The sequence below is a fragment of the Schistocerca americana genome, chromosome 1 (genome assembly GCF_021461395.2).
Source record: "Schistocerca americana isolate TAMUIC-IGC-003095 chromosome 1, iqSchAmer2.1, whole genome shotgun sequence".
NCBI lineage: Eukaryota > Metazoa > Arthropoda > Insecta > Orthoptera > Acrididae > Schistocerca > Schistocerca americana.
The window spans coordinates 1106760685-1106787005 of record NC_060119.1 but is presented as its reverse complement, the minus strand read 5'-3'; the positions used below and the strand labels follow the sequence as shown (position 1 = coordinate 1106787005).

Here is a 26321-nt window from a genome sequence, read left to right as displayed (position 1 = left end):
GGAGAAAGAATTATCACATATGACACAGTTGTATTAAGGGGAAAAGACTGCAGTTGGTAACATGCCTGCGATTAAATACATCAGTGGTATTGCAGGATACATGAAGGACGCTACACTGGATTGATCTCTCTGGGACTAGAGGTGAAGTATAGGGTTTAAGCGATAGCTATCCGATTCCTATGATCAGAAATGCAACTACAGTAACTCTACTGCAGATTCCTTCCTTTTTCCTTTAATAGCTCATGCTAAGCTCTTCTTCCTCAATATGTGTGCTTATTTTTTATGATGTAGTGATAAGGTGCAATAAGTCATTTGGATGATATGTCACGTGACTACATTGAAGATGATGAGCGTCTTTTTGTTAAGATTAAATATACAGCCGAGGGTGATAATACATAAATGGGAGGGTACAAAAGTGCATAATGTTACCGGATGCCTCATAGGTCACTACACTCCTACTCCTCTGAGATGGTTTGAAACAGCTGCTTGCTGGATAGACAAGTCAGAGACAGACTGACAGAAAAAAATGGACTCCTCAGTGAGACACCTTGGAGAGTGCTACAGGAAGCAGTGAATGAACCAGAAAAAGGAACTGAATCAACTACAGTGTAACTGTAATAACACCTCTCTGGTAAGTACTAGTTTACAGGGACAGTCAGTGGCTGTTACCATATGAACTGTGGAAATATTTCAAACTATTGAACCTGGCAATGCTTTGAAATTGTTAAATATGTCTGGAAATTGGATATACATCCTGAACTGCTTCCATCCCTCAATGGCCCACCTCCTCCTCCCCTCTCTCTGTCCATCTCCACCTCCCTCCTCTCTGCACACCATTCTGACAACTAGAAGAGCGGTTCTTCCATCTCTCTGTAGCAGTCATTCCATACCAGGCCAATACACAACTCTAAATTAAAAATGAATAGTTTTTATTTATTTTCTTCCTGTTGCAGAGGTACCCACAAAGGCTTCCAAGATATCACCAGTACCAGCAATTTCCAATACACCACCAGCACTAGCAAACACGGAAATTTTTACTTGGAACATGACACAGGATTGTGCCCAGTATTTATGATACGAAGCAGTTGTCTATAACCTGATTATGGGTGAGCAATTCATATTGTTCCCCTGACACAGTTTTATGCCATGAAAACTTACTTTATTAAAGATAAGAGATCCCATGCCATTATCCTATATCACATTATTGAATGACTACAGCCAAAAGTATGTTAGCTTACCAATTTGCTTCTCTCCAAGAAGTGCAGAAGTGGCTAAACTGGGATTTTTTTTTTTTTTTTTTAAAGAATTTAAATTCTCACAAACATGTATTTTAAGTAATATTTCAGTGAACGGAAAACATATAACACCCAAAGTTACAAACACCACAATGCTTCAGTTGTGTAAAACAAAGGAAAGGCAACCACTCAAATTTCGCAAAGTAATATGTGGCACATAACATAACATAACATATTATTAACCCAGATAGCCCTGACGTCCTTCTGGAAGGACGACGTAACTCACTGTTGATATTATTTATTTTTGCGAATAATGCACTGTTGCAACGGACTGTGACGCATTGTCATATGAAGCAGGCAGAGTCAGTTGGGCGCTGCGACATTCAGTTTGACGCTGTCGTTCATAGTGAGTGAGAAACTGTGTCTTGAAAATAGGGCCGATTTTACCATGTACGAACTGACTGACCTTGTCATCGATGGGTGTGTATATTTTCTTTCATATTGCGTCAATAATTCTGAAACTTGTCATATAATATCTTAAAGAATTAAACTATATTATTTATGGGCTCATATTACGATTGAAAGGTTTAGTCAGTTGTAATTCAATAATGTTTTCAACCGTCCTTCCAGAAGGACGTCAGGGTAATGTGCTGTCATTTTGTATTCACAGAAAACTATGTACACTTATGGAACTTTTGGACATGTTAGAATCAAAAGATGAGGAAATACCTAATACTGGTGTGAATGTAACATTACACCCTCCTCTAAATTCAACTGATGACGTACCAGATGAATATTCGGGTGCTGAAGAAAACCCAAGTGTAGATAAATTACCAGCAAGTCAGCTCTATGCTACTGCGCTACATGACCTAAAAGAGAGGGGCGTGGAAGCAACAGGAACAATAAGAGGAAACAGCATTAAGAATTGTACTCTATCATTTGTAGATAAAATGATAAAAGAAAATAGAGGATCATATGAAATTTGTTCTTACTCAGCATCCGGGATTTCCATTGCACGTTGGAATGACAACAATGTTGTTACTGTAGCCACCAACTTTGACAGAGTGCAACCACTACGCTCTGTAACAAGATTTTCCAGGGAACAAAAGAAAAGGATTAGCGTGCTTAAACCTAACTTATTACACTCCTACAATACTCATATGGGAGGCATAGATCGAATTGACCAAAATGAATCCCTATATAGATGCTCTATAAGAGGGGAAAATGGTATTTCCCGATCATTGCACATTTTATAGGCATTCAGAGCAAAATGCCTGGGGTCTTTACAAGCACAACGAATAACCCATAGATCATCTGACATTTCGTCGTCGAATTGTCACTGCAATTCTTGAAAGTAACAAAAGAGTCACTACCAGCAGAGGACGTCCTAGTAAGAGGGCAAAACTAGATTCTAGATTTGGTGGAAGAGAACATTATGTTGCTGAATTACCAACTGACGAGATAACAAAAAAGAAGAAGCAGCTGAAATGTCAAAGTTGCCACAAATAAACTACTACTATGTGCGTAAAATGTGACGAACCACTTCATGTTTGTTGCTTTTTGTCTCATCATACTAGTGCATCAAATATGTGTATAGGTTATTTTCTTTGTTTTTTGTATTCATTAGCTGCTTTAGCCAATAATTCAAATTTATTTATGTTTATTTGAAAGTATAAAAACCAAAACAAGTTAATTGTGCAATGTCGTATACTTTAAAAACATGTTCCCCTATTGTCCTGGCGTCCTTCTGGAAGGACGGCCATATTTGGAAATACTAAATAAAAATAAATACTCAAAATTGTTTTTACTTTCTTTCTTACAACCTTGTGAATTAATGTAGATAAGATATAAATCAATTTTGAAAAACAAATAATTCAGGACTATCTGGGTTAATTAGCTTTCAAGCCCTGGCTCTTCTTCTGGCAGAATGTACACACACACACACACACACACACACACACACACACACAGAGAGAGAGAGAGAGAGAGAGAGAGAGAGAGAGAGAGAGAGAGAGAGAGAGAGAGACTAAAAAGCACATTAGCACAGTCACAGCAACACTAATTAATACAAAGCAGTTGCCTAAGTGATCAGTGTAGGGTAGAGTAGGGAAGGACACATGAGGCAAAGTTGGGATACTGTGAGGCAGGAGTGGGAAAGACAAATGACACAGGAGCTGCACAACAACATGAAAGTAGTTCTTAGGGGGTAAAGCATACGAGAGAGACAGAGAAATAGAGAGAGAGTGGGAGAGAGGTGGAGAGAAAATGCTCACAAGGAGGGAGGGGGGAAGAGGAATGAAGAGTGGTGGGAGAGGGCAGTGCATAAGCTGGTCAGGGAAGGAGTCATGTGGACAATGACAGAAGAGAAAATGGAAAAGGCAATGTGAGGCAGTGGCAACAGGCTTCTGAATGGCATGTGTAGTGAAGCAACTGTTCAGGTCATTTGTGTTGTGGTGCACAGCATGTTCAGCAAATGGATTGTCAAGTTTGCAGTTTGACACAGTTTGCTGGTGGCCATTCAAACAAGTAGATAGTTGGTTACCAGTCACACCCACAGCACAGTTTCCGGTAGGTAGCTATCTGCATATTCATTGGTCATAATTGCAACTTCTTGCTATGATGCAGAATGGATCAGTTTTACAACAGTAGTGCACTTTCTGAGTAAAGACTGTGGCAACATGATCGTATTAAGCTATGAGTTTTTTAAATATAAATTAACATACATTGATTTCTACATAACAATCTTCAATCCCCTCCCCCCCCCCCCCCTCCCCTCCCCTCCTCCCAAACAAAACATTATTACATGTTCACAAATCCTTCTATAAAGTAAGAGTTATCAAGTAAATATGATTTTAGTTTGCAAATTTACTTAATTGTATTATCTATTAAATTCTTTACAACATTCGATAGATGAGCACTCCTTTCTGTTGTACGCTAAGGCTAAATGAAAGACAGTGTAGATCATTTCTCTTTCTAATATTACAGTTATGGATGTTACTGTTGCTTTCAAACTGAGATTGACTGTTGACAATGAACTTTATAAGGGAGTAAATGTAACGTCAGGCTGTTTTTAGTATCTGTAACTCTTTAAAGAACAGTCTACAAAAGATTCTAGCACTATAGCACATATTATACTCATGTCACATATTGTCCTTATTTCACACTATTGTGCAACAAACACTTTTTTTCCTCAGTAACAAGTTACCTCACAATATGATGCCATAAGACATCGGTGTATGGCCCTCTTACAGGGCCTTTCTCTTCCACAAGACAGCAGCTGGTTATAGTGAATATGTAATCTGAACCATACTTCAACTTAGTATTTTTCACATAAACAAAGCATTCCAGAGGCAACAAAAACTCTGATCACAAGTGCAGATCAACCCCTGGATTTGTGGATAGATCCAGCAGAGACATTTAATCACTGAATCAGAAAGCCATCATAACAACCTAACATATAACTGTACAATCCTTTAGTTGTATTTACATGGAACTGAAGGAGAGAAACAAACAATAGAAAAAAATGGAAATCAAATAGTCAAGTAGGAAATGAAAAACAAGTGATAAATGAGAAAATTAATTACAGTAAAATATTTAATTTTAATACAGTGGTCTTTTGACGGCAGCATTTGAGTGTCTGCACTGGACGTGATGTGTCCCTTGAGTAGTTTCAGTTATCAGTCTACCCATGGGTAAGAGACATAAATAAAGATAGAGAATGGCAGTGAAAACAGACATTTGCTGCACATTTTGTAGAAGAGGAGCAGGGACTTTTCACCCCAGTTATAAATACAATATTTACATTAGTCACTCTAGCATTTCAATGAACAACTGCTGCATGTCATTTCCCTCTCATGGAGAATTCTTCAGTAAGGTACTTGCTTGGGAAACTTATGAATTGTGCCTGTGTCTGATGCCTTATGTCATACAACCTCCATCTTCATATCATCTTTAAAATCCTTCCTGAGCTCATATATCTGAAATGAAAATAAGTAAATTACATAATGAGTATGAGCGAGATAAATGTAAATACCTCATAGCATTAGGAATGCAATATTGTTAACACTTTGTAAACCAAGCCTGAGCATAGCTTGAACCGCAACTTTGAATAGAAATGACTGTGCCAGAGTACAGATTGGGGTTGGGCTGCGATTTTCTCGACACGCAAGCTGCCTATCACTGAAAAGCTGTACTTATTTCATATGAGAACAACATATGGACATCTCCTGGCCTGCCATTGACTGGTACTGCCTTCTATTGTCAATTTTTAGAATTTTTCGAAAGAAACATAAGCAAGTGTAACAGCTGCTGCCATGAATGGCTAAGCCATAATGATTGAACTGATGTAATTTTGTGCTTGTCCTCACTAGGTTTTGCAGTTTATTGCAATTCTGCTACAAATGTGGTATGTTTGTTGAGTGAGCAGGAAATTTTGGAAGCTCAATACAAAGAAATTGCTCAATAATTCACCTCACACATTTTTCTTGGGGCAATTATTATATTTTCTGTGAGCATCATTTTAAAATCTGTAATCTAGCAAAGAGTTCAAGTAAATATGAAAAATATATCTTGAAGCTCGGCCCATTTTAGTACGTATTATGCTTGAAGATACATCAATTACATATGTGCCAATAACACTGTAAATAACAGCATAAATGGCAGGTTTCCTAGGCTCAATATTCTTCTAAGTGGACAGTCTCCAAAGTGTTAACAGATCTTATAATGAATCACATAATACCTGAATATACGCCTCGGTCAATGTGATCATCTGTGGAAGTATGTCGGTGACATGAAGATCCTGCATCTCATACCACTTGCCACTTCCCTGGAATGATAACATAAATACATGAGAGATTATAGTTAAATTGTGAAGTATCCCTTTTTTAACATTGTATTTGTACTGCTGCCACCCAACATCATTATAGGAACAGAGAAGATGGGGCAAAATTACTGTCGCCACTGTGGCACCACTACCTAGATGGTGTTTGTCATCACAGTACTGGAAACTCCAGTTGCAGACAGGCATATAGCTAAATGACATTTACACATAAGCTTTCAGCCACAGCAGAAAAAAAGAAATACGCACATAAGTAAGCATACTTCATGCACACGACTGCCATCACCAGTTCAGGCCAGAAGCTGCCGAAGTTGGCAGTCATGTTTGTGTGAGGTGTGCTTCCTTGTGTCTATGAGTGGTGTGTGTTTCTCTTTTAGTGATGCAGGCTGTGGCTGACAGCTTTTTGTAAGTGTCTTTTAATTGTGCCTGTCTGCAACTTAAAGTGTCTCCTCTACGGTAAGTAGCCATCTATCTTTCCCTACATTATTGATATTTCTACCTAAAGTTTCCATTGTTTGACTTGTGGCATACTGCAAGAGAATGGTCTTTCAAAGAGACTCACAAAATCAATCAAACAAGGGGTCCAAGTCCAATGGAACACCCTGTTAGACAAGCTGGTTTCAGTATGTGACACTCTGATCAACAATGAGGAGTGGATGCCACCAAAAGAGTTAAGTAGACTTCAGAATATAGATGAGCAGACACTAAATGAGCTTATCATGTTCTCCAAGCCATTCAAGGGAGCTAGTAATGATCTAGAATGAGGCAACTATCCAGCTCTACATTTGGTAGTTTTCTGGCAGTGTAAACTTCTGGATGAGCACTTGAACCCTAATGAATTAGACAGTAATGTCATGGCAATAATTAAATTAAGATGCAGAAGTTACATGAATAGAAGGAATGACAAGATTAAACTGCACTTGTACCATAAGAATGAAATATTTGTGTGTCCCTTGTATCATTTTCTTTTGATGCTCAGCACTGAAGACAGAGATAATGTTTCAAAGAGGTTGGTGCTCTGTGCATAAATATTTCAGGTAAGTGGACAGCTATATATGCCTACTATTTTGTTGCTGGAACGTGATTACAAGTGAATGTTGCTACAAACTGCAATCTCCGTTCTATCTAGGTACTCGTGGTTGATACAAAAATATGTCAGGCCCATTAAAACTGCTGCATCCATTGAAGTTTCAGAGGTATGCAAGAAGTTTGGACAATGCAAGCTATTGCCGTACTCCTCAATCACAACTACAAAAAAAGATGCAGAGACAGTGGAAAGAACACGAAAAGACAGTATCTTCCCAGGCACATGTAACTAAGAGAGTACTGTGTGTTAAAGTCTCAAGTGGATCTGCTGAGAGTAGATTCTGCGCTGCTGATTTGGTTGTCATGAAGTGTCACAGTCAACTGGATCATGAGGCTGTGGATGACATTTTATTGGTTCAAAGTTACAATTATCTATTAAACACTTGTGATGTATATTATTTCATTTTCGTACTATTCAGATATGTAATATTATGACATAATGTTACTTAAATTTAATCATTATTTCCAACTGTCTCCTAAAAATGTCTAGTTGGCGGTCCATCATCTCTCAGCAATTTCTTTGTAAGTTCTGATAGCCTACTACACAGCATTGTTGCATTACTTGTAATGATGCTCGGTTGGTTTTTAACCCACGCAGCTAGGAACAAGCATTTTAAAGCAATCTCTATGGTTTGGCGAGGTAGAATGCTATGTACAACATAATGGAATGAGACTACCACTATGTACAAAGACATCAGTTCCTTCAGTTTTTGTATTCTTTTTATCATTGTAACTTGTGTTTATATGCTAATAGCAGGTTGTGTAGCATATCATCGATTTCTGTAATCTTTTGAAGACTACTGTAAATTTACTTTAATATTTAGCCACTATTCAGAGAAACTACCTCGTCCATGTATTCTGTTTTCTTGTACTGTCATTACAGAGTCAGTAACTTGACGAAAGTGTTTGTTTGTCAACATAATTGTTAGAATTCCTCTGAATAGAGAGCACACATTAAAATAAATTTACAGCAGTCTTAAAAAATGCTGTACTGAAATATTCTCTCTCTCTCTCTCTCTCTCTCTCTCTCTCTCTCTCTCTCTCTCACACACACACACACACACACACACAAGTGTGCACACATGCATGCACCCCCACTCTCAAGTCACAAACGCACGTGTGTGTGTGTGTGTGTGTGTGTGTGTGTGAATATTTCATTACACCCTGAGCATCTGTTCATCTTCAATATAGTGAAACGCGTCTCTTCAGCTGTAAAGTCTTTGACTTAAATATTTTTGGAGTAGACAGTACGGACCAAAAGAAGAAAAATGCCTAGTAGCTATGGGCTCTAAAATACACATCTTAAGAGCAACGAGCACCTGTTCATCTTCACTACTGTGAAATGCATCTCTTCTACTGGACAAGAGCCCATAGCTCTTAATGTAGGTATTTTAGAGCCTATATTTGCTGGACTTTTTTGTAACACCATCACGGAATCACCCTATACATTACCACTATGAGACAAGTCATTTGGCCAAATGTGCGAATCCAGGCAGGTTGCTGTAGATGTATATGCATGTGGTGTGTGTGTGTGTGTGTGTGTCTACAGTATCAATAAACAACTGCGAGCTGCCCTGTATTTGCATGTGTGGCACTAAATATCCATGGCCAGACACTTTGTCTGGCGTAACGGGGGTAAAGAATATACACAAATCTTCCTCATGAATTAATCTGTAGCTGAATAAGTATCACAGTCCCTACAGTAGTTCCTGAGATTAGATTCCACATAAAGACAGAAAACCACAGCGTGGGACCTTAAGTTATAATATGTAGAATAGTTGTCATGCCCAACTGTTGTGTGTGTAGTGGCAATGCCGAGAGTCTTCGGTTATACCTGCAAAACTATTGTACTGTCTCTCTTTTCCATGTTGGTATAGTACACTTATATTTGCCAATGGACTCAAGTGATGTGTTGTCAGTTACACGGGCAGCAGCGGAGACTGGCACGTCGAGTTTCCAGAGATGGTAAGTTCAGAGATGATGATATAGGAACTGCTGGTGAGTTTAAAGTAAGTTTACAGAGCTCATTTTTGATCTCTAAGAACTACTTAGGACCTGTGTCATTTGCAAATCAGACTTTGAACATTTTGCGATTAGTCAGATCAACTGCAGCAACTGCTAACACAAACTTAGCAGGGTTATCAAGAGCTAATGGCAGCAACATTACAGGCCATGCAAGTATTAGCAAATGTTACAGGTACATATTTGTGCCACCCTTGTTCATGGTGTGCCATGTACAGCATTTTTATCTAGGTTGGCAACAGCCAAACCAGGTTGGCAAGATTTCCTCGTCCCAATGTAGCGGAACGTCTCTGCTTCAAGTGGTTTATCTGCGTGAATGAGTGAGCTTTGGGAGAGAGAAGAAAGTTGGCAGCAGAGTATGTAACAATTTTTCTGACAGAGCGGAGGACAGTAAACTGGTTGTCGCAAGCGGAGCACAGGTTTGGAGTACCACCGTCTGTTTACTGGAGGTTACGCTTGTCAGACCAGTCAGTGGCTCGCATGGGAGACGCAGTGGCTTACAGCAGACCGCCTGCATATAAAGTGTCTCTGGAACACACATGCCTGAACTGAAATTCAGCTGTTGTGTTGATTCAATATTTGCTACAGGTGTAGGAGGCAAGAGTGTATTGTATTTCTGTGGACTGACATAGCCTAATGCCGGAGTCTAATGGACCTGTTAATGATGAAGCAGTGGTCGGGTCTTGACAAGTCATTTATAAAAAAGAGAAGCTATGTTCCAGCTCAGATTATGGACTACTCAATGAGCATTAATATATAGTGCTACAGTTTCTTTTCTAAAGTGCGAAACTGTTAATTGGTTACCGACTTGTTCTATGTTTATGTGGCCATGTTTAGGCCATTGCCTAGATCTAAGGTGGGAAATAAAGGCAATCTGGTGTGTTTAGATGCATTCAGCAGTTTTATTTCATTGTTGCCCACTCCTAATACAACCACACAGATGATAAAAAGTTGGAGAATATTTTCAGAACCATTGCACCTTCACACGTGTAGACCATCTTTATGAAAGTACCCATATTAAGAGGTACTAAAAAACTCTAATAACAACTTTGACCTTTGATTATAAACATCCCAAACTGATTCCACTCTTCATTAACACCACATTAATAAAACACATTCTACATTATAACAATGAAAATAATCAATTATTGATAATGTAATGTAAATGGACAGATAAAACCCCATTCACCAAGCTGCGGCAGGGGAACACACACAAAAAAGGATTTAATGGCTACAAGCTTTTGGAGCCATTGCCTCCTTCTTCTGGCAGAAAAGTTGAAGGGGAAGTAAAAGGGGTGAAGGAAAAGGATGATGATGATGATGATGAAGATGATGTTGGTTTGTGGGGCACTCAACATCATGGTCATCAGCGCCTGTACAAGTTCCAAATCTTTCCATTTCCAGTCTCGGAACTTCCCGAATAATGAAGAAATGATGAGGGCAACACAAACACCCAGTCCCCGGGTGGAGAAAATCCCACCAGGAATCGAACCCAGGACCCTGTGAAGGAAAAGGACCTGAGAGGTTTAGGGAAAGAGGTAGAGTTCAGAAAAGTCACCCGGAACCCCGGGTCAGGGAAGACTTACTGGATGGCCTTTCCTTCTCATCCTGTCTGGTAAGTCTCCCCTGACTCAGGGTTCTGGGTGACTTTTCTGAACTGTACCCCTTTCTCTAAACCTCTCCAGTCCTTTTCCTTCACCCCTCTTCCTTCTCTTCAACTCTTCTGCCAGAAGAAGGAACCAATGGCTCCAAAAGCTTTTAAACCTTAAATCCTTTTATATGTGTATGTGTTCCCCATCGCCACTTGGTAAGTAGACTTTTTATCTGTCCATTTACATTACATTCAACATTATGATTTAGATTAATTGTGAAGTAAATAAGCACCCATGTGCTGTCCACATCTGACCCACAATAATTTTATTGCATTGTGTGTATTTGGTTTTTAATGAGTTAACTGATACAAACCTTTTATAGCATACAAATTCTCATCACTAACAACATGTAATGAAAAAACTGTTCCATAGTTTTAAATTGTATCTTAGCTATAGTAGTACAGCAGCTGATTCCATTCACGTAGTTACCTGCAGTTTTTTTCCTGCATAATATTAAACACTCCTTCCTTCTTTAGTTATTTGAAACTATCTTCTGTTTGCATTTTTGCCAACAGTAATAATGACATGAAAGCAGCTATGGAACAGAGTATTTCCAGTGATCAAGTGTTTCAGTGAACCATACTGACTTCTTATATCTATTCATATTTCTGGTATATGTGACATGTTTTTATGGAAAAAAATACTTTTGCTCTAAATAGTATACCAAGCCCTATTTTTAATGTATTTTTAGTTGCTACTTTTTTGTGTTTGGGTGGGTGAAAGCCAGTGAGTGGCTGGCAAACTTTGTTTTCATTTTTTAATTAAATGGAAAGATTTTTACAAAATGTATATGCTGATTCAAGAAGATCAAAGACAATAATTACATAATGGAAGTAACTTACACAAATTATACCTCTACAACAATCCTTACATACCTTGTGCAGCACATGTACTCTGTATGTACCTTTGCCTGGTTCACCATCATGCACAATATTTGCCACCAGATCATATATTGTGTTGTTATATCTCTCCTTGACTTCTGGAGTAAGAATATCTCCAAAATCAACATTCCTGGAAACACACAATTTCAATAATCATAAAAAATGTGTATGTACAGTGCACCAACAATCACATCACACAATACAAAGAAGAAATGTTTCAACAAATTACAATTATTTTACTTTGAAACATGTAATTAAGATAAAATATATCGACCTTCAGCAGATTATTCCTTGTGATAATTATTTGTCGGAAGTTAAAACCACATTTCCCACTGGATTCAGATTTGCTGAGGGCAGGAATTTCATGCACAACTCATTAACTGAAACTGGCATTAGTTCCCTTTCACAAGGAACACTCAAACAGAAAAGCACAACCCATGAAAGATAGGTTTCCAAGTTTAAGTTCTGCTTGCAGTAGTACAGAACATGCTTTTAACAATTTACAACATAAATACAAAAATGTAGAAATACGTAAACACTGTATAGTCACGATATGGAAGCACGTGCTTGAGTGTTAATACTGGGAAATGTAGTACTTGTGACTGTTACAGTAAACAAGTCTCCACTGGGTTATATGGGAAATTTTCATGAAAAATTTTAACAGAAAGAAAGGATTATTAATTTTTGGCGATTTTGATGTAAATTTCTTGACAGAATATGACAGAAAAAGTGATCTACAAGTGCTGCTGGCCACTTATAATGCAGTATCAGTCATAAATTTCCCAATTAAGTTCCTTGAGATAGTAGTAGCGCTATAAATAATGTATTCATACAACAACAAGCAAGAAGTTAAAGAAGCAAATGCCTATTCTGTGGTAAACTGATTGTCAGTTCAAAATGCCCACTTAGCCATAAAACATAACTTCGTTCCATGGAAAGTTCAGGAACAACCAAAGAAAACAGTAAGGCTAACTAATGACAAAACTACTGAAGATTTTAAAGAAAGCTTTAAAATTGTTCACTGGGGTGAAGTTTACAATTAACCTAATGCTAGCTCTAAATTCAATGTATTGCTTAATGAGTCTGAATCCATTTTTGAAAGTTGGTCTGCTAAAAAGATAATTAAGAGTAATAATGGGAACTTATTAAACAAATCTTAGATCACAACATGTATAAGAGATCTTCACACCTAAAAAGGGACAGCTACAAAAAGTCACAAAAAGTAATTACAGTATGCACAAATACTTTCATATCATAAACAATACTGAAACATTAAGCAAAATTTGTAAAAGTGCAGGAGTATGCGCATCTTGTCATAAAGAAGATGGCATTATTTCTGTTGAACAAATAAGAGAATTGTAAAACACAATTCATGTGTAGTAATTATTTTTAATGATTACGCTTTCAAAAATTGGTGCAAATAGTTCAGAAGCAAAAGCAAAATTGTAGACCAAACAAGTGAAACAAAAGTCATCTAATGAAATAAAAATTCATCTTACATCCCCTTATGGAATAAAGAGAATAATCTTGTCTCTTAGAAGTAAAAGTTAGTATGGAGTGGTTAAGATCTCCATGTCACTTGGGAGTGGACAGGTGGATTATGATCCAGTTAATTACAGGAAACAAGAGCATGTCATTTGTGGTAGAGGAACATCCCTGATTAGCATTAAAAATATTCCTAACGGGGTATGGAGGTCAGACGAGTCTGCTCGTCACATTCTTAAGGAAACAAGTATCTTCTGTACCACATACAACATATTCAATAACTTTCGCTCATGGATTATCAAGAATGTGTAAATGTCTACAGATTAATGAAAATATATGACTCACATTCAGGAGAATGATGATCCATTACCTTATCTGGCCATCCACAGTTTTCCTAAACCTCTCAGAACAAATGCATGGACATTTCGTTTGAAAATGACAAAAGCAATTCCTTTCCCAAATGTTGCTCACTCCAAAGTGTGTTCTACATTTGCTTCTGCATCCACTTGGCTACCCTGCAATTCAAATTTAAATGCTTGGGAAAGAGTTGACAGAACCACTCTCAGACTATTTCTTGACCATTCCACTCTCAAACAGCATGTGGGGAAGAATAACACCTAAATCTTTCGGTGCAAATTCTGATTTCTCTTATTCTATTAACAACAGTCATCTCTCCTTAAGCAGATGGTAGTCAACCAATTATTTTCACATGTCTGCTGTCCATCCTATCTAGTAAGGACCCCATACTGCCGGCCGCGGTGGTCTCGCGGTTCTAGGCGCGCAGTCCGGAACCATGCGACTGCTACAGTCGCAGGTTCGAATTCTGCCTCGGGCATGGATGTGTGTGATGTCCTTAGGTTAGTTAGGTTTAAGTAGTTCTAAGTTCTAGGGGACTGATGACCACAGATGTTAAGTCCCATAGTGCTCAGAGCCATTTTTGACCCCATACTCCACAGCAGTACTCCAGGAAAGGATGGACAAGCACAATGCAGGCATTCCCTTTAGTAGTTTAGCTGTATCTTCTAAATACTCTGCCAATAAAACACAGTCTTTGGTTCACTTTCCACACAATATTTTATTTGTGGTGGTTCTAATTAAAGTTTTCTTAACTGTAATCCCTAGGTATTTAGCTGAATCAACAACCATTAAGTTTGTGTGACTCATCTGTAACGAATTCCTTTTAATACTTTTTAGGGCTCCACTTATCAATAGGTAAACACTGAACCGTTGTAGGATCACTTTGTTGTCCATCTGTCTGTCTGTCTGTCTGTCTGTCTGTCAAGACCTCTTTTTCTCAGGAACATATCAAGTTAAAATTTATGTTGGTGGTGTAAAAAATTTAAATATCTACACTAATGCAATAAAAAGACACTGCCATTTATGTCACGCATTTTGATACTCGCAAACTGACTCATCAAAACCTATAGATGAAGTATCTATATACACAATTAAGTTCGTACAGAACCCTCAGAGTGATAGTCCTTCTTGCACTTGTACGGTCTGTTTTAGAATTTAAGCAATGGAAAGTCCTGGTTGAAATATCAACAGTTATGAAAAGGGTAGATTGCGATGAGTTGTAGACAGGCAAAACGAAAAGACTGTTGCACACTAAGCTTTTGGTCAAAGCTTCCTTCAGAAAAACAAGGAAAACACACACATTGTTGCACACTAAGCTTTTGGTCAAAGCTTCCTTCAGAAAAACAAGGAAAACACACATATACATTCACTCAAGTAGGCACACTTCATGTTCACATGACCACTATCTCTGGCCACTCTGGCCAGACTGCAACTGATGGGTTCAATGAAAGCATCAAGTGGGAGTGGGACAGGGAAGGGGAAGGGATAGCAGAGAATGGGTGGAGGAGGGGTGGGACAAGAAACCGTGAACCGCACTGTCTGGAACAGAGTGCAGGGACTGGAAAGCAGCAGAACAAGGCTGTAGTGGCAGTGGCAGGAGGCTGTGAGAGGGAAGAGGTGGAGGGCATGGAACAGAAAAGGAGAGAAGCAGAGATATGAAACAACTGGTAGGTGCTTTGGAGGACAGTAGCACACAATGACAGTTAGGGGATGCGAATTGGGAGGAGGTTATATGACAGAGGAGGCAAAAACTGTTGGATGGAGGTTGTGGGGACAGTATGTTACCATAAGTTGAAGCCTGGATGATTTTGGTGGCAAAGAATGTGTTGTAAGGCTAACTCCAATCTGCACAGTCCAGAAAATCTGGTGGTGGAGGCAACAGTGCAGACGAACCTGGTTGTGAAGTAGCCATTAAAACAAAGTATGTTACGTTCAACTGCATGTCATGCCACAGGGTGGTCCACTTTGTTCTTGGACGCAGTTTGGTGGTGGCCTAGCTGGTAGACAGCTGGTTGGTAGTCATAACAATTTAAAAAGCTGTGCAATGATTGTGGCAGAACTGGTATCTGACATGGCTGCTTTGACAGGTGGCCCAGCCTCTTATGGAGTAAGGATAAGTCTGTGACAGGACTGGAACAGGAAGCGTTGGGTGTGTGGATTAGGCAGATCTTGCATCTGGGTCCTTCACACAGATGTGATCCTTGTGGCAAGGGGCTGGGATTGGGATTGGCATAGGGATGGAGTAGGATTGTGGAGGTTGACTGAGCAAAACGGAACACTACTTGTGGAAGAATGTGTAGGATCTTCGACAGGATGTGCCTCATTTCAGGACATGATGATAGATAATCAAAGACATAAGAAAGGATGTGGTTTAGGTGCTCTAATCTGGGGTGTTATAGGGTGAGGAAGAGAGTGCTCCTTTGTAGCTGCTTCTTGGAGTTGGTGGGATGATTGGAGATGTTTGGGACATGGTATGGGAAATCTGTTCGCCAACTATGTCTGGGGCACAGTGCCTGTCTGTGAAGGCCTTTATGGGACCTTTGGTGTATTGGGAAAGGGAGTTCTCATCACTGCTGATACCCCATCCCCATGTGGCAGGCTGCATGGAGGTGGAGGGGGGGGAGGGGGATTTTTTGGTGTGGAAGGGATGACAGCTATCGAAATGCAGGTGCTGTTGGTGGGTTTAATGAGGACAGAGGTGATTGTGGAGCCATCAGACAAGAGGATGTCAACTTGCAGGAAGGTTGTACGATGGGGTGAGGTGGACCACGTGAAGTAAATGGGAGAAAAGATGTTGAGGTTGTGAATGAATGAGGACAGGGTGGCTTGGCCCTGAGTCCAGATCATGAAGATATCATTAATGAACCTGGACCAGACCAGGGGTTTGGCATTTCTGGAGGCTAGACAGGTTTCCTCTAGATAGTACATAAACAGGTTGACACAGGAAGGCACCATCTGTGTATCCATGACTTTGCCACAGATTTGTTTGTATATCATCCCTTCAAAGGAGAAGTGTTGTGTGTTAGGATAAAGATAGTAAAGTGAATGAGGGATGAGGTAGTGGTTTTGGAGTCTGAAGGACATTGGGAGAGATAGTGTTCAAAGGCAGTGGTGTATAGGGAAGTGGTGTCAACAGTGACAAGTAGGGACCCTGGGGGTAAAGGGGTGGGGATGGTGGAGGGTCGGTGAAGGAGTTGGTTGGTACCTTTGACATGGGAGGCTAGATTTTTGGCAATTGTTTGGAGGTGTTGGTCAATGAGGACTGAAATTCTTTCAGTGGGGGCACAACATCCAGCCACACTGGGGAGTCCAAGACTGTTGGCCTTGTGGATTATGGGGAGCACGTAGGAGGTAGATGTGCATGGTTTCATGGATTCAGGGGAGAGGTTCTGGGAAGGGACTAAGGCTTTAAGCAGGGTTGGAGGGTATGTTGGACTTCTGTGATGGGACCACCCTGGGAGAGTTTGTAGATGGAGGAGTCAGACGACTGGCAGAGGCCTTCTGCTACGCAGTCACTGTGATTCATAATGACACTGGTGGAATCTTTGTCTGCAGATAGGATGATTAAGTGAAGATCTGTTTTGAGGCTGTGTATGGCTGTCCTTTCTTCTGCTGTAAAGTTGGTGTTCTTAGGAAGAGACTTGGGAATGGAGAGTGACGCCAAGTTGGAGGAAGAAGGTGTGCCTACTTGGGTGAATGTGTGTGTGTTTTCCTTTCTTTTCTGAAGAAGATTTTGCTGAAAGCATAGTGTGTACCAGTCTTTATGCTGTGCCCATCTGCAACTCAGCATTTCATTTCATCTATAAGGTGAGTAGCAATCTATCTTTCTCATCCCATCACAGATTTCAGTTGTTTGGTTCTGCCTAACGGTTTTCATTCCATTCCACAACCCTGTAACATTTTCTGTTGTTACTACTCTCACTATTCTCTTAAGCATTACTCTACTCATTATCTCTTCTCTCTCTCTCTCTCTCTCTCTCTCTCTCTCTCTCTCTCTCTCTCTCTCTCTCTCTCTCTCTCTCTCTCTCTCTCTCCCCCCCCCCCATCGCCTTCCAAACCACACACACAATACACAGATACACAGCTATGTGACCAGTCAGATTGTTGGTGCAGCTTCTCAAGCTCCAAATTCTTCTCACCGAAAATTAAATTATTCGTATTAATCCTACTTCCTCCCTCATCCTCGTGTATCTTCACATGTTATTTTCTACATCTGCTTGTGCCACACAAACTTGTGGACCTCTAACTAACGGAGGGCCCTAACTCCCCACTCTCATCTCTTATCCCACCATGTGAATATTCTCATACCTCATCTGTTCCGTCCTTTTTTCCCCGTGCTTTTATACATTCTTATGTATTTTTGCACATATTTTTATCTATTTGTGCACATTTTTCTGTATTTGTGGATATTTTTACATGTTTACTTTATTTTTATGTATTTGTGAAAATTTTTACATATTTTTGCATCTTCTTTTATGTCTTTTGTGCATCTTTTTTTGTTATCCTACGCACAACAATGTAATTCCTTCATTTGCCCATTTCCTATATCATTTCCTGTTTCCCTAACACCATAGTAGCCACAATGGACCCCTGCTCCATCTTTTAGCACCAGTCCAGAAAAGTACCTCTCTTTCTGGCTAAAAACCAGTCCTTAAATGTTGCCTAAACCATCAAATTCCCCCCCAACAGCCTCACAGTAAAAATTCCATTCTCTGGATCCCACCTTTATTTCACAATGACTTTTACCTTTTGAGATTCTGCAAGTTCACAAACCTGGTACTACGAAAACACATCTACATGGCACAGCCACCCCAAAAACATCTTTGTTCCTTCTGAAAGATACTGCTACTGTGCAATCCCTTCTACACACAACACATCTCTGAAACTCAGTCCCTTGCTCTTCACCTCCTGGAACAGAATTTCAGAAACTACCACTATTACCCAACTTGCTGACATCCTATTGCCTCCTTGGGACACCACCAGTCAAGTCCTATCCCACCCAGAGGTTCCTGATAGTCCACCCCTCTTAGCATGCAGACCATGCATACCTGAACTTTTCAACTTGCTAAATTCCTCAAAACACTTTACTAACACTCTGCCACCCAAACCCAGAGCTACAACAATCATGGAACACTGTTGTTAATCTTTCCACCAAAATCTTCAGCCTCCCAGTAGTTTCAACCCTATCCAAAGACCTCGCCCCCTTCAGCCCTACACCCAAATTTAACCATGCTGGACTTCTCAGAGACCTGCTCCCCTTTTCCCAATCCTTGCAATTGAAACACTTCTTTGCCTCCCATCCTTCCACCCAACGCCAACCTCCTCCCAACATTGAACCCTGCTTCTCCCAGTTCACAAAAAATGGCTCTGAGCACTATGCGACTTAACTTCTGAGGTCATCAGTCGCCTAGAACTTAGAACTAATTAAACCTAACTAACCTAAGGACATCCATGCCCGAGGCAGGATTCGAACCTGCGACCGGAGCAGTCGCTCGGTTCCAGACTGTAGCGTCTAGAACCGCACAGCCACTCTGGCCGGCTCCCAGTTCACACCAGCATTCAATCATGATCTTCTGTCCCCTGCCCCCCCTCCCCCTCTAATCATCCCCTGGTCACCTTCCAGGAATTGCTTACCTCCAGCTAGGCCTCACAAACCGTCCCAAAGTGCCTTTATAAGAATACCAAACTTTCAGTAGAAGGAAGGACATCCATACACATCCTCAAAACAGATCCTCATCCAATCATCTTATCTGCAGACAAAGGTTCCTCCACCGCCATTATGAATCACAGTGACTACCTTGTGGAAAGCCTCTATCAATTTTCTTACTGCTCCACCTTTAAAATCTGTCAGAGTGATCCCATCCCAGAAGCCAACATAGGCTCCAATCCCTGCTTAAAGCCTTAGGCCCTTCCCAGAATCTCTCCCCTGAATCCATTTTCCTCCTCACCCCCCATGACACCTCACACACCCACCTTCTACATGCTCCCCAAAATCCAGAGACCAACAATCCTTGACACTCCATTGTAGCTGGTTATTGTGCCCCCACTGACAGAATTTTGGCACTTACTGACAAAAACCCTCCAACCAATTGCCTAAAATCTAGCACCCCACATCAAAGACACCAACCAGTTCCTTCATCGATTCCCTTTGCCTCCTGGATCACTACTCATCCCTGTTGATGCCACTTTCCCATACACTATTATCCCTCATGCCCATGGTCTTGCCAATACTGAATACTACCTCTTCCATGGCCTTCAGACTCCAAACCCACTATCTCATTCCTCATATACCTTATGAACTTTATCCTCAAAAAGGCCGTCATACACAGACACTAGCCCCAGACCTAATATGCAAACAGATTTTCCTTGCTACATCCCCCCATCCCCAAGCACCAGCTACAAAGGAACACCATCACCCAACACCACCCCAGACTGGAACAACTGAGCCACATCTTTCATCAGGCTTTAATTATCTATCATCGTCCCCTGAAATTCTTCCCACCCCTCCTAAAGTTTTGTTCCATTGTCCACCCAACCTCCACAATATCCTAGTCCATCATTGCACCACTCCCAATCCGAGCTCCTTGTCACAGGGACCATATCCCTGTGCAAGACCTACCTAATCCACCCACCCAGCACTTCACCTTCCAGTCCTGTCCCAGGCTTATCCTACCCCACCAGAGGCTGGGTTACCTGTCAAAGCAGCCATGTCATATACCAGCTCTGCTGCAATCACTGCACCAAACGGTGGCCCTGAGCAAAGTGGATCACTATGTGGCACAACATGCAGCTGGACATAACATGCTTTATTTTAATGGCTGCTTCACAAACCAGGCCATCTGGATCATCCCCTCCACCATCAGGTTTTCTGAACAGTGCAGATGGAAATCATCCTTACAACACATTCTCTACCCCCAAAGTTAGTTTACTGTCCCCACACTCTCCACCAACAGTTTCCACCCCCTCTGTCCTATAATCTACTCCAACTTCAAGCTGCCTCACCTTCATTGTGCGCCACTCTCCGTCAGTGCACTTAGCAGTCTGCCTCCTCCACAGCCTCTCAACACTTCCTCTGGCAGCATTGTCCTGACACTGTCTAGTCCCTGCACACCCTGTCAGACAGCACGGTTCTCTCCCCCAACTTGTACTCAGTTATCCCTCTCCATTCCCTGTCCCACTTCCGATTGCTCCTTTCATTTAACACAACATTTGAGAGTCTGGACACAGCAGCCATAGTGGCCACACATGCACAAGACCTGCCTGCTTGTGTGAATGTGTGTTTGTTTTCCTTTCTGCCCTGAAGAGGGCTTTGGCTGAAAGCTTGGTGTGTGACAATCTTTTCATTGTGCTTGTCAGGGACTCAATGTGTCATTTTATGGTGAGTAGCAAGCTGTCCTTTTCATAAGTGCTCCTTTTAGAATTTGTTTTGATCCTCTGATGACTTCACTAGATGGTAAATGACTGCTCATCTACAAACAATCTAAGAATATTACTCTCCTAAATCATTTATATAGATCAGGAACAGTGGAGAGTCTATAACACTTTCTTGAAGAACACCAGACACCATTTCTTTTGCACTTGATGAATTCTCATCAATTACTGTAAAATGTGATTTTTCTGACTGGAAATCATAAATCCAATTGCAAAAATGAGGCAATACTCCATAGGCATGCAATTTGATTAGAAACTGATTGTGGGGAACAGTGTCAAAAGCATCCTGAAAATCTACAAATATGTAATTAACTTGAGATCCCAGTTGTTAAGAATGAAAGAGCAAAAAATTACAACGATCATCAGATGGAATTAATTGTTCTTTACATCAAGAAGCACTTTGTGCTAAATTTACAGGCATGCAGCACATGAGGAAATGAGAAGATATCGCCGTCGTGCAAGACAGACAATATATAAAACAATTGAAGACATTGAAATGACAACATCTGCTGCTGACAAGAAGAAGAATACTATAAAATCTGTCGCTGCACATTCACTACTAGATGGACCCGCTGTCTTCTGTGAATGTAGGCTGAACTTCAGTATTGATCTGAATGATACATTTTCGCATGGTAATGGCTGGCTAACTGTCGCAATAGTACGAGGTGGTACAGGCGTACCCAATGTATCAGGATTGGAAAGCTTCGTCGACCGTGACGTCATAGCCTATCGCACATACCATGTTTGTGAAAATGCAAATAAAGACTTTGGCAAATCATCATATATGTCACCCTCACCCTTCTCCTTGTATACCCGTAATAGACGTAAGCTATCTGTAAATGAAACTGTATTTATTTGGATTTAAGGTAAAGGTACATGTGAATATGTAAAATTTGTTGGAGACTATCAAAATTTCCAAAATTAATCCACTGTCAGTTGCAACAGTTTTCGACAGAACTGACCGAAGAGTATGGCAACTTTATACATTACTGGACAGGTCACTGGTTAAGTCAAGAGGCACGAGGAAATGATTTTTTTTATTTAAAACTCGCTATTGTTGAATTTATGAAGGAAAAAGGAGTGCAGGAATGAGAACTGGAACATCCAAAACAGACTGCAGACTTCATATTTTAAGAAACACCTTCTTTCTGATTCTAAAAAGAAAAGTATGTTGTAGAAGGGACACATTCTGATGAACTCAGTCCAACTCCCTAAGCACACTGTCATTCAAGAAAATGTGAAGTCTGAAGAATTCACTATGGTCTTGAAAGAAATACGCTGATAGTTTCCTAAATGTTTTGAGGACAATGTCAATCTTACATCAGTTTCTGAGCTGTTTTTTGAGACCATTTGCCACTTCAATTGAAAGCTCCACTGTGCAAGTGCAGATGTTCAAAATGGTTCAAATGGCTCTGAGCACTATGAGACTCAACTGCTGTGGTCATCAGTCCCCTAGAACTTAGAACTACTTAAACCTAACTACCCTAAGGACATCACACACATCCATGCCCGAGGCAGGATTCGAACCTGCGACCGTAGCAGTCGCACGGTTCCGGACTGCGCGCCTAGAACCGCGAGACCACCGCAGCCGGCCAAGTGCAGATGTAACTGACCTACCTGCAAGGTAATTCCTGTTTTAATGACAAATCCTTTTATGTTAAAACTGCCAGGATATCATCAGCATTGTTTTCCTTAGGTAGAGTTTCAAGATCTCCGCAATGAGGTTGCAAAATTGCTACAATATTTTGATTGACAAATCTGTGTGAAAGACTTTCTTTTTATTATGTAACTAAGTAAGTCATGATTATGTGGCAACCTGAGCGTAAAAATCTATGAAAGTGTCTGTGCCTGTCTGTGTGCCAACATTTTGTACCAGATAAAAATTGTATTAGGTCTTCAGCATGCTAAAAACAATTTAATAATACTGAAAATTAGTTTTGTTTGTAATCCATGTAGTTACAAAAAATGAAATATAAAACTAACAATATTATAAAAAGGATAGTTTTACTCCCCATACAGTGGAGATGCTGAATTGCAGATAGACACAACAAAAAGATGGTCAGAAAGTGAGCTTTCGTCCAACAAGGCCTTCCTCAGAGATAGATAAAACACACACACACACCCTTGCTGGCCGAAAGCTGGCTATCTGATGGTCTTTTTGTTGTGCCTATCTGCAACTCAGCATCTCCATTATATGCTGAGTAGCAATTATCCTTTTCATAATATTGTTGCCTTCCATCATGGATTTTCCTTTGTTGAAATGCAAAACTAAGTTGTACGAAGTCCGACTGCACTGTCATTTGAATGTGGTGCATTTGCAGCTTCCCACTCTTCCTCCTCCTCGCATTCAGAAGGCATGATATGGCAGTGGGGCAAATTTGAAGCAAGGCTCATCACTATTGCACTCGTGCCAGGGCAAAGCTCATCAGCCGAATTCTTCCCCACCCCTATTCTACATAGTATCTGTCTCTCTGTACAGATGCTTCTTCAGTGCTGCTGCTCTCTCTTGGACTGGCTTCTGCAGAGGGGTAGTAAAGGCAGACACATCACACAGTACTTGAGGTCACACTGCAAGGGTGTCCCCTGTTTCCAAAGTTGTAGCATACTATTGTCTCATTCATAAATTGCCAAATGTTTTGTGAGCAACATATTTTATTTCACTAATAACTCCATGAATACTTTGAAATATGACAATTTTATGAAAAATCTAGGTTTTTTTAGGATTCAGAAAAGTAGCAATAGGCTGAAACTTCCTGGCAGATTAACACTGTGTGCCCGACCGAGACTCGAACTCGGGACCTTTGCCTTTCGCGGGCAAGTGCTCTACCAACTGAGCTACCGAAGCACGACTCACGCCCGGTACTCACAGCTTTACTTCTGCCAGTACCTCGTCTCCTACCTTCCAAACTTTACAGAAGCTCTCCTGCAAAACTTGCAGAACTAGCACTCCTGAAAGAAAGGATAATGCGGAGACATGGCTTAGCCACAGCCTGGGGGATGTTTCCAGAATGAGATTTTCACTCTGCAGTGGAGTGTGCGCTGATATGAAACTTCCTGGCAGATTAAAACTGTGTGCCCGACCGAGACTCGAACTCGGTTTCGCAGGAGAACAAGTTTCGCAGGAGAGCTTCTGTAAAGTTTGGAAGGTAGGAGACGAGGTACTGGCAGAAGTAAAGCTGTGAGTACCGGGCGTGAGTCGTGCTTCGGTAGCTCAGTTCGTAGAGCACTTGCCCGCGAAAGGCAAAGGTCCCGAGTTCGAGTCTCGGTCAGGCACACAGTTTTAATCTGCCAGGAAGTTTCATATCAGCGCACACTCCGCTGCAGAGTGAAAATCTCATTCTGGAAACATCCCCCAGGCTGTAGCTAAGCCATGTCTCCGCATTATCCTTTCTTTCAGGAGTGCTAGTTCTGCAAGTTTCGCAGGAGAGCTTCTGTAAAGTTTGGAAGGTAGGAGACGAGGTACTGGCAGAAGTAAAGCTGTGAGTACCGGGCGTGAGTCGTGCTTCGGTAGCTCAGTTCGTAGAGAACTTGCCCGCGAAAGGCAAAGGTCCCGAGTTTGAGTCTCGGTCAGGCACACAGTTTTAATCTGCCAGGAAGTTTCATATCAGCGCACACTCCGCTGCAGAGTGAAAATCTCATTCTGGAAACATCCCCCAGGCTGTAGCTAAGCCATGTCTCCGCATTATCCTTTCTTTCAGGAGTGCTAGTTCTGCAAGTTTCGCAGGAGAGCTTCTGTAAAGTTTGGAAGGTAGGAGACGAGGTACTGGCAGAAGTAAAGCTGTGAGTACCGGGCGTGAGTCGTGCTTCGGTAGCTCAGTTCGTAGAGAACTTGCCCGCGAAAGGCAAAGGTCCCGAGTTTGAGTCTCGGTCAGGCACACAGTTTTGATCTGCCAGGAAGTTTCATATCAGCGCACACTCCGCTGCAGAGTGAAAATCTCATTCTGGTAGCAATAGGCTATTTAAGTTTTGATCTGGTAAGATAACTTTTGATTTTTGATTTCCTTTGGTATTTTATATGCTTCCCTTAATTTTCATAGATGTACCAATGCCTCCTTGTGTGTACAACAGGAGTTAGAAGAACTCATCCATCGAAAATTTCTCAGTATTAGCAATATGCAACAATCGACCAAATGGTCAAGGATAACATCTAACATAATCCTAAGCACAATCAAAAACCAAAGTTACAAATGCAGTGCCACAATGTGAATCTGGAAATACAGATAAGAAATAAATATCCCCCCCCCCCCCTCTCTCTCTCTCTCTCTCTCTCTCTCTCTCTCTCTCTCTCTCTCTCTCTTCCCTCCTCCTTTCTCTTTTGCCTGCATATCCACCTGGAAGAGAGAGAGAGAGAGAGAGACTGAAACTAAAGCACTGTAGAGAGCTATCTGGTAAAAACAATAATAAACAGAACAACTTACTTGACTGGAAAATTCACTATGGTTGGATTTTTTTCAACGAAGAATGTGTTTTTCGTAAACCTCTGAAAAGTAAAGATCACAATTATGAAACAGTTTATTATGATAATTTAATACATTTTTAACACACTGCTATTAAATTTCCAAAACAAATTATTCCTACATGCTGTTAAGACAATGATAAATAAAGATCAGATAATGTATACACATTTAGTATAAGCAGACTCAAAACAGTTACTTGAATAATGCCAACTCATTACATGAAGGATTGCTAAAGCAAAGTGGCAGATTTTTATCAAACCAGCTGGCAAAAAATACTGTGTCTTGGTAGAGAGGCAAAATAAGAAAGGCGAGAAAAAAGAAATTTGTGTGAGCAGAATAGATCTTTCATTACATAGTGCAGTATACATTGTGTTTAAATTATTGACATATTAGAACTCTATGCTGGACTGCACCTTCTTCTCTGACCTTTGCCTTTTTCAAGGAATTCTTCTGCCAACTGAGCTATCTATGCCTCCTTTCAAGGCCCACTTCAGTCTCTCACTTTGTAAATTCTTTCATGCTTTCCTGCAAACCTTGCTGCATTTATGCTCCTCAAAGAAAGGATTACCCCCCCTCCCCCCCCAGGCTGTGTGTTTTTTCCAGAATGAATCTTTTAATTTGCCTGTAGTTTGTGCTGAAATCAGACTTCCTGACAGATTCCAGCTGCATACAAAACTGTGACTCATAACCAGACCTTTTCTTTTCTCAGACTTTTCCTTCTATTTCCTCAAATTAATAGTATGCTGTGAAATAAAAATTTTGTTCAAATTGTGACATCTCCTTTTCTCCTTGGACCTGGGTGAACATGGGAATGTGTATTTGATGCTATGCTTGTAGGAGATGACTAAACAATTCAGAAAGGGAGTTTGCTTTTAAGG

The 26321-nt window shown here is 40.7% G+C and overlaps 1 protein-coding gene across 2 annotated transcripts in view; it reads right to left on the bottom strand.

Annotated features, from left to right (window-relative positions):
* Nucleotides 1–4802: 4802 nt before the first annotated feature.
* LOC124618471 (U4/U6.U5 tri-snRNP-associated protein 2) overlaps nucleotides 4803–26321 on the bottom strand; it is a 60788-nt gene continuing 39269 nt past the window's right edge. For both annotated transcript variants that reach the window (XM_047145351.1, XM_047145352.1), the window contains exons 8-11: nucleotides 25405–25466; nucleotides 11708–11843; nucleotides 5974–6060; nucleotides 4803–5212 (exon numbers count right to left, since the gene is read on the bottom strand). In XM_047145351.1, coding sequence (XP_047001307.1) covers nucleotides 5159–5212; nucleotides 5974–6060; nucleotides 11708–11843; nucleotides 25405–25466 — 339 coding nt within the window. In that variant the 3' untranslated portion in view covers nucleotides 4803–5158. The remainder of the gene's footprint in view (nucleotides 5213–5973; nucleotides 6061–11707; nucleotides 11844–25404; nucleotides 25467–26321) is intronic.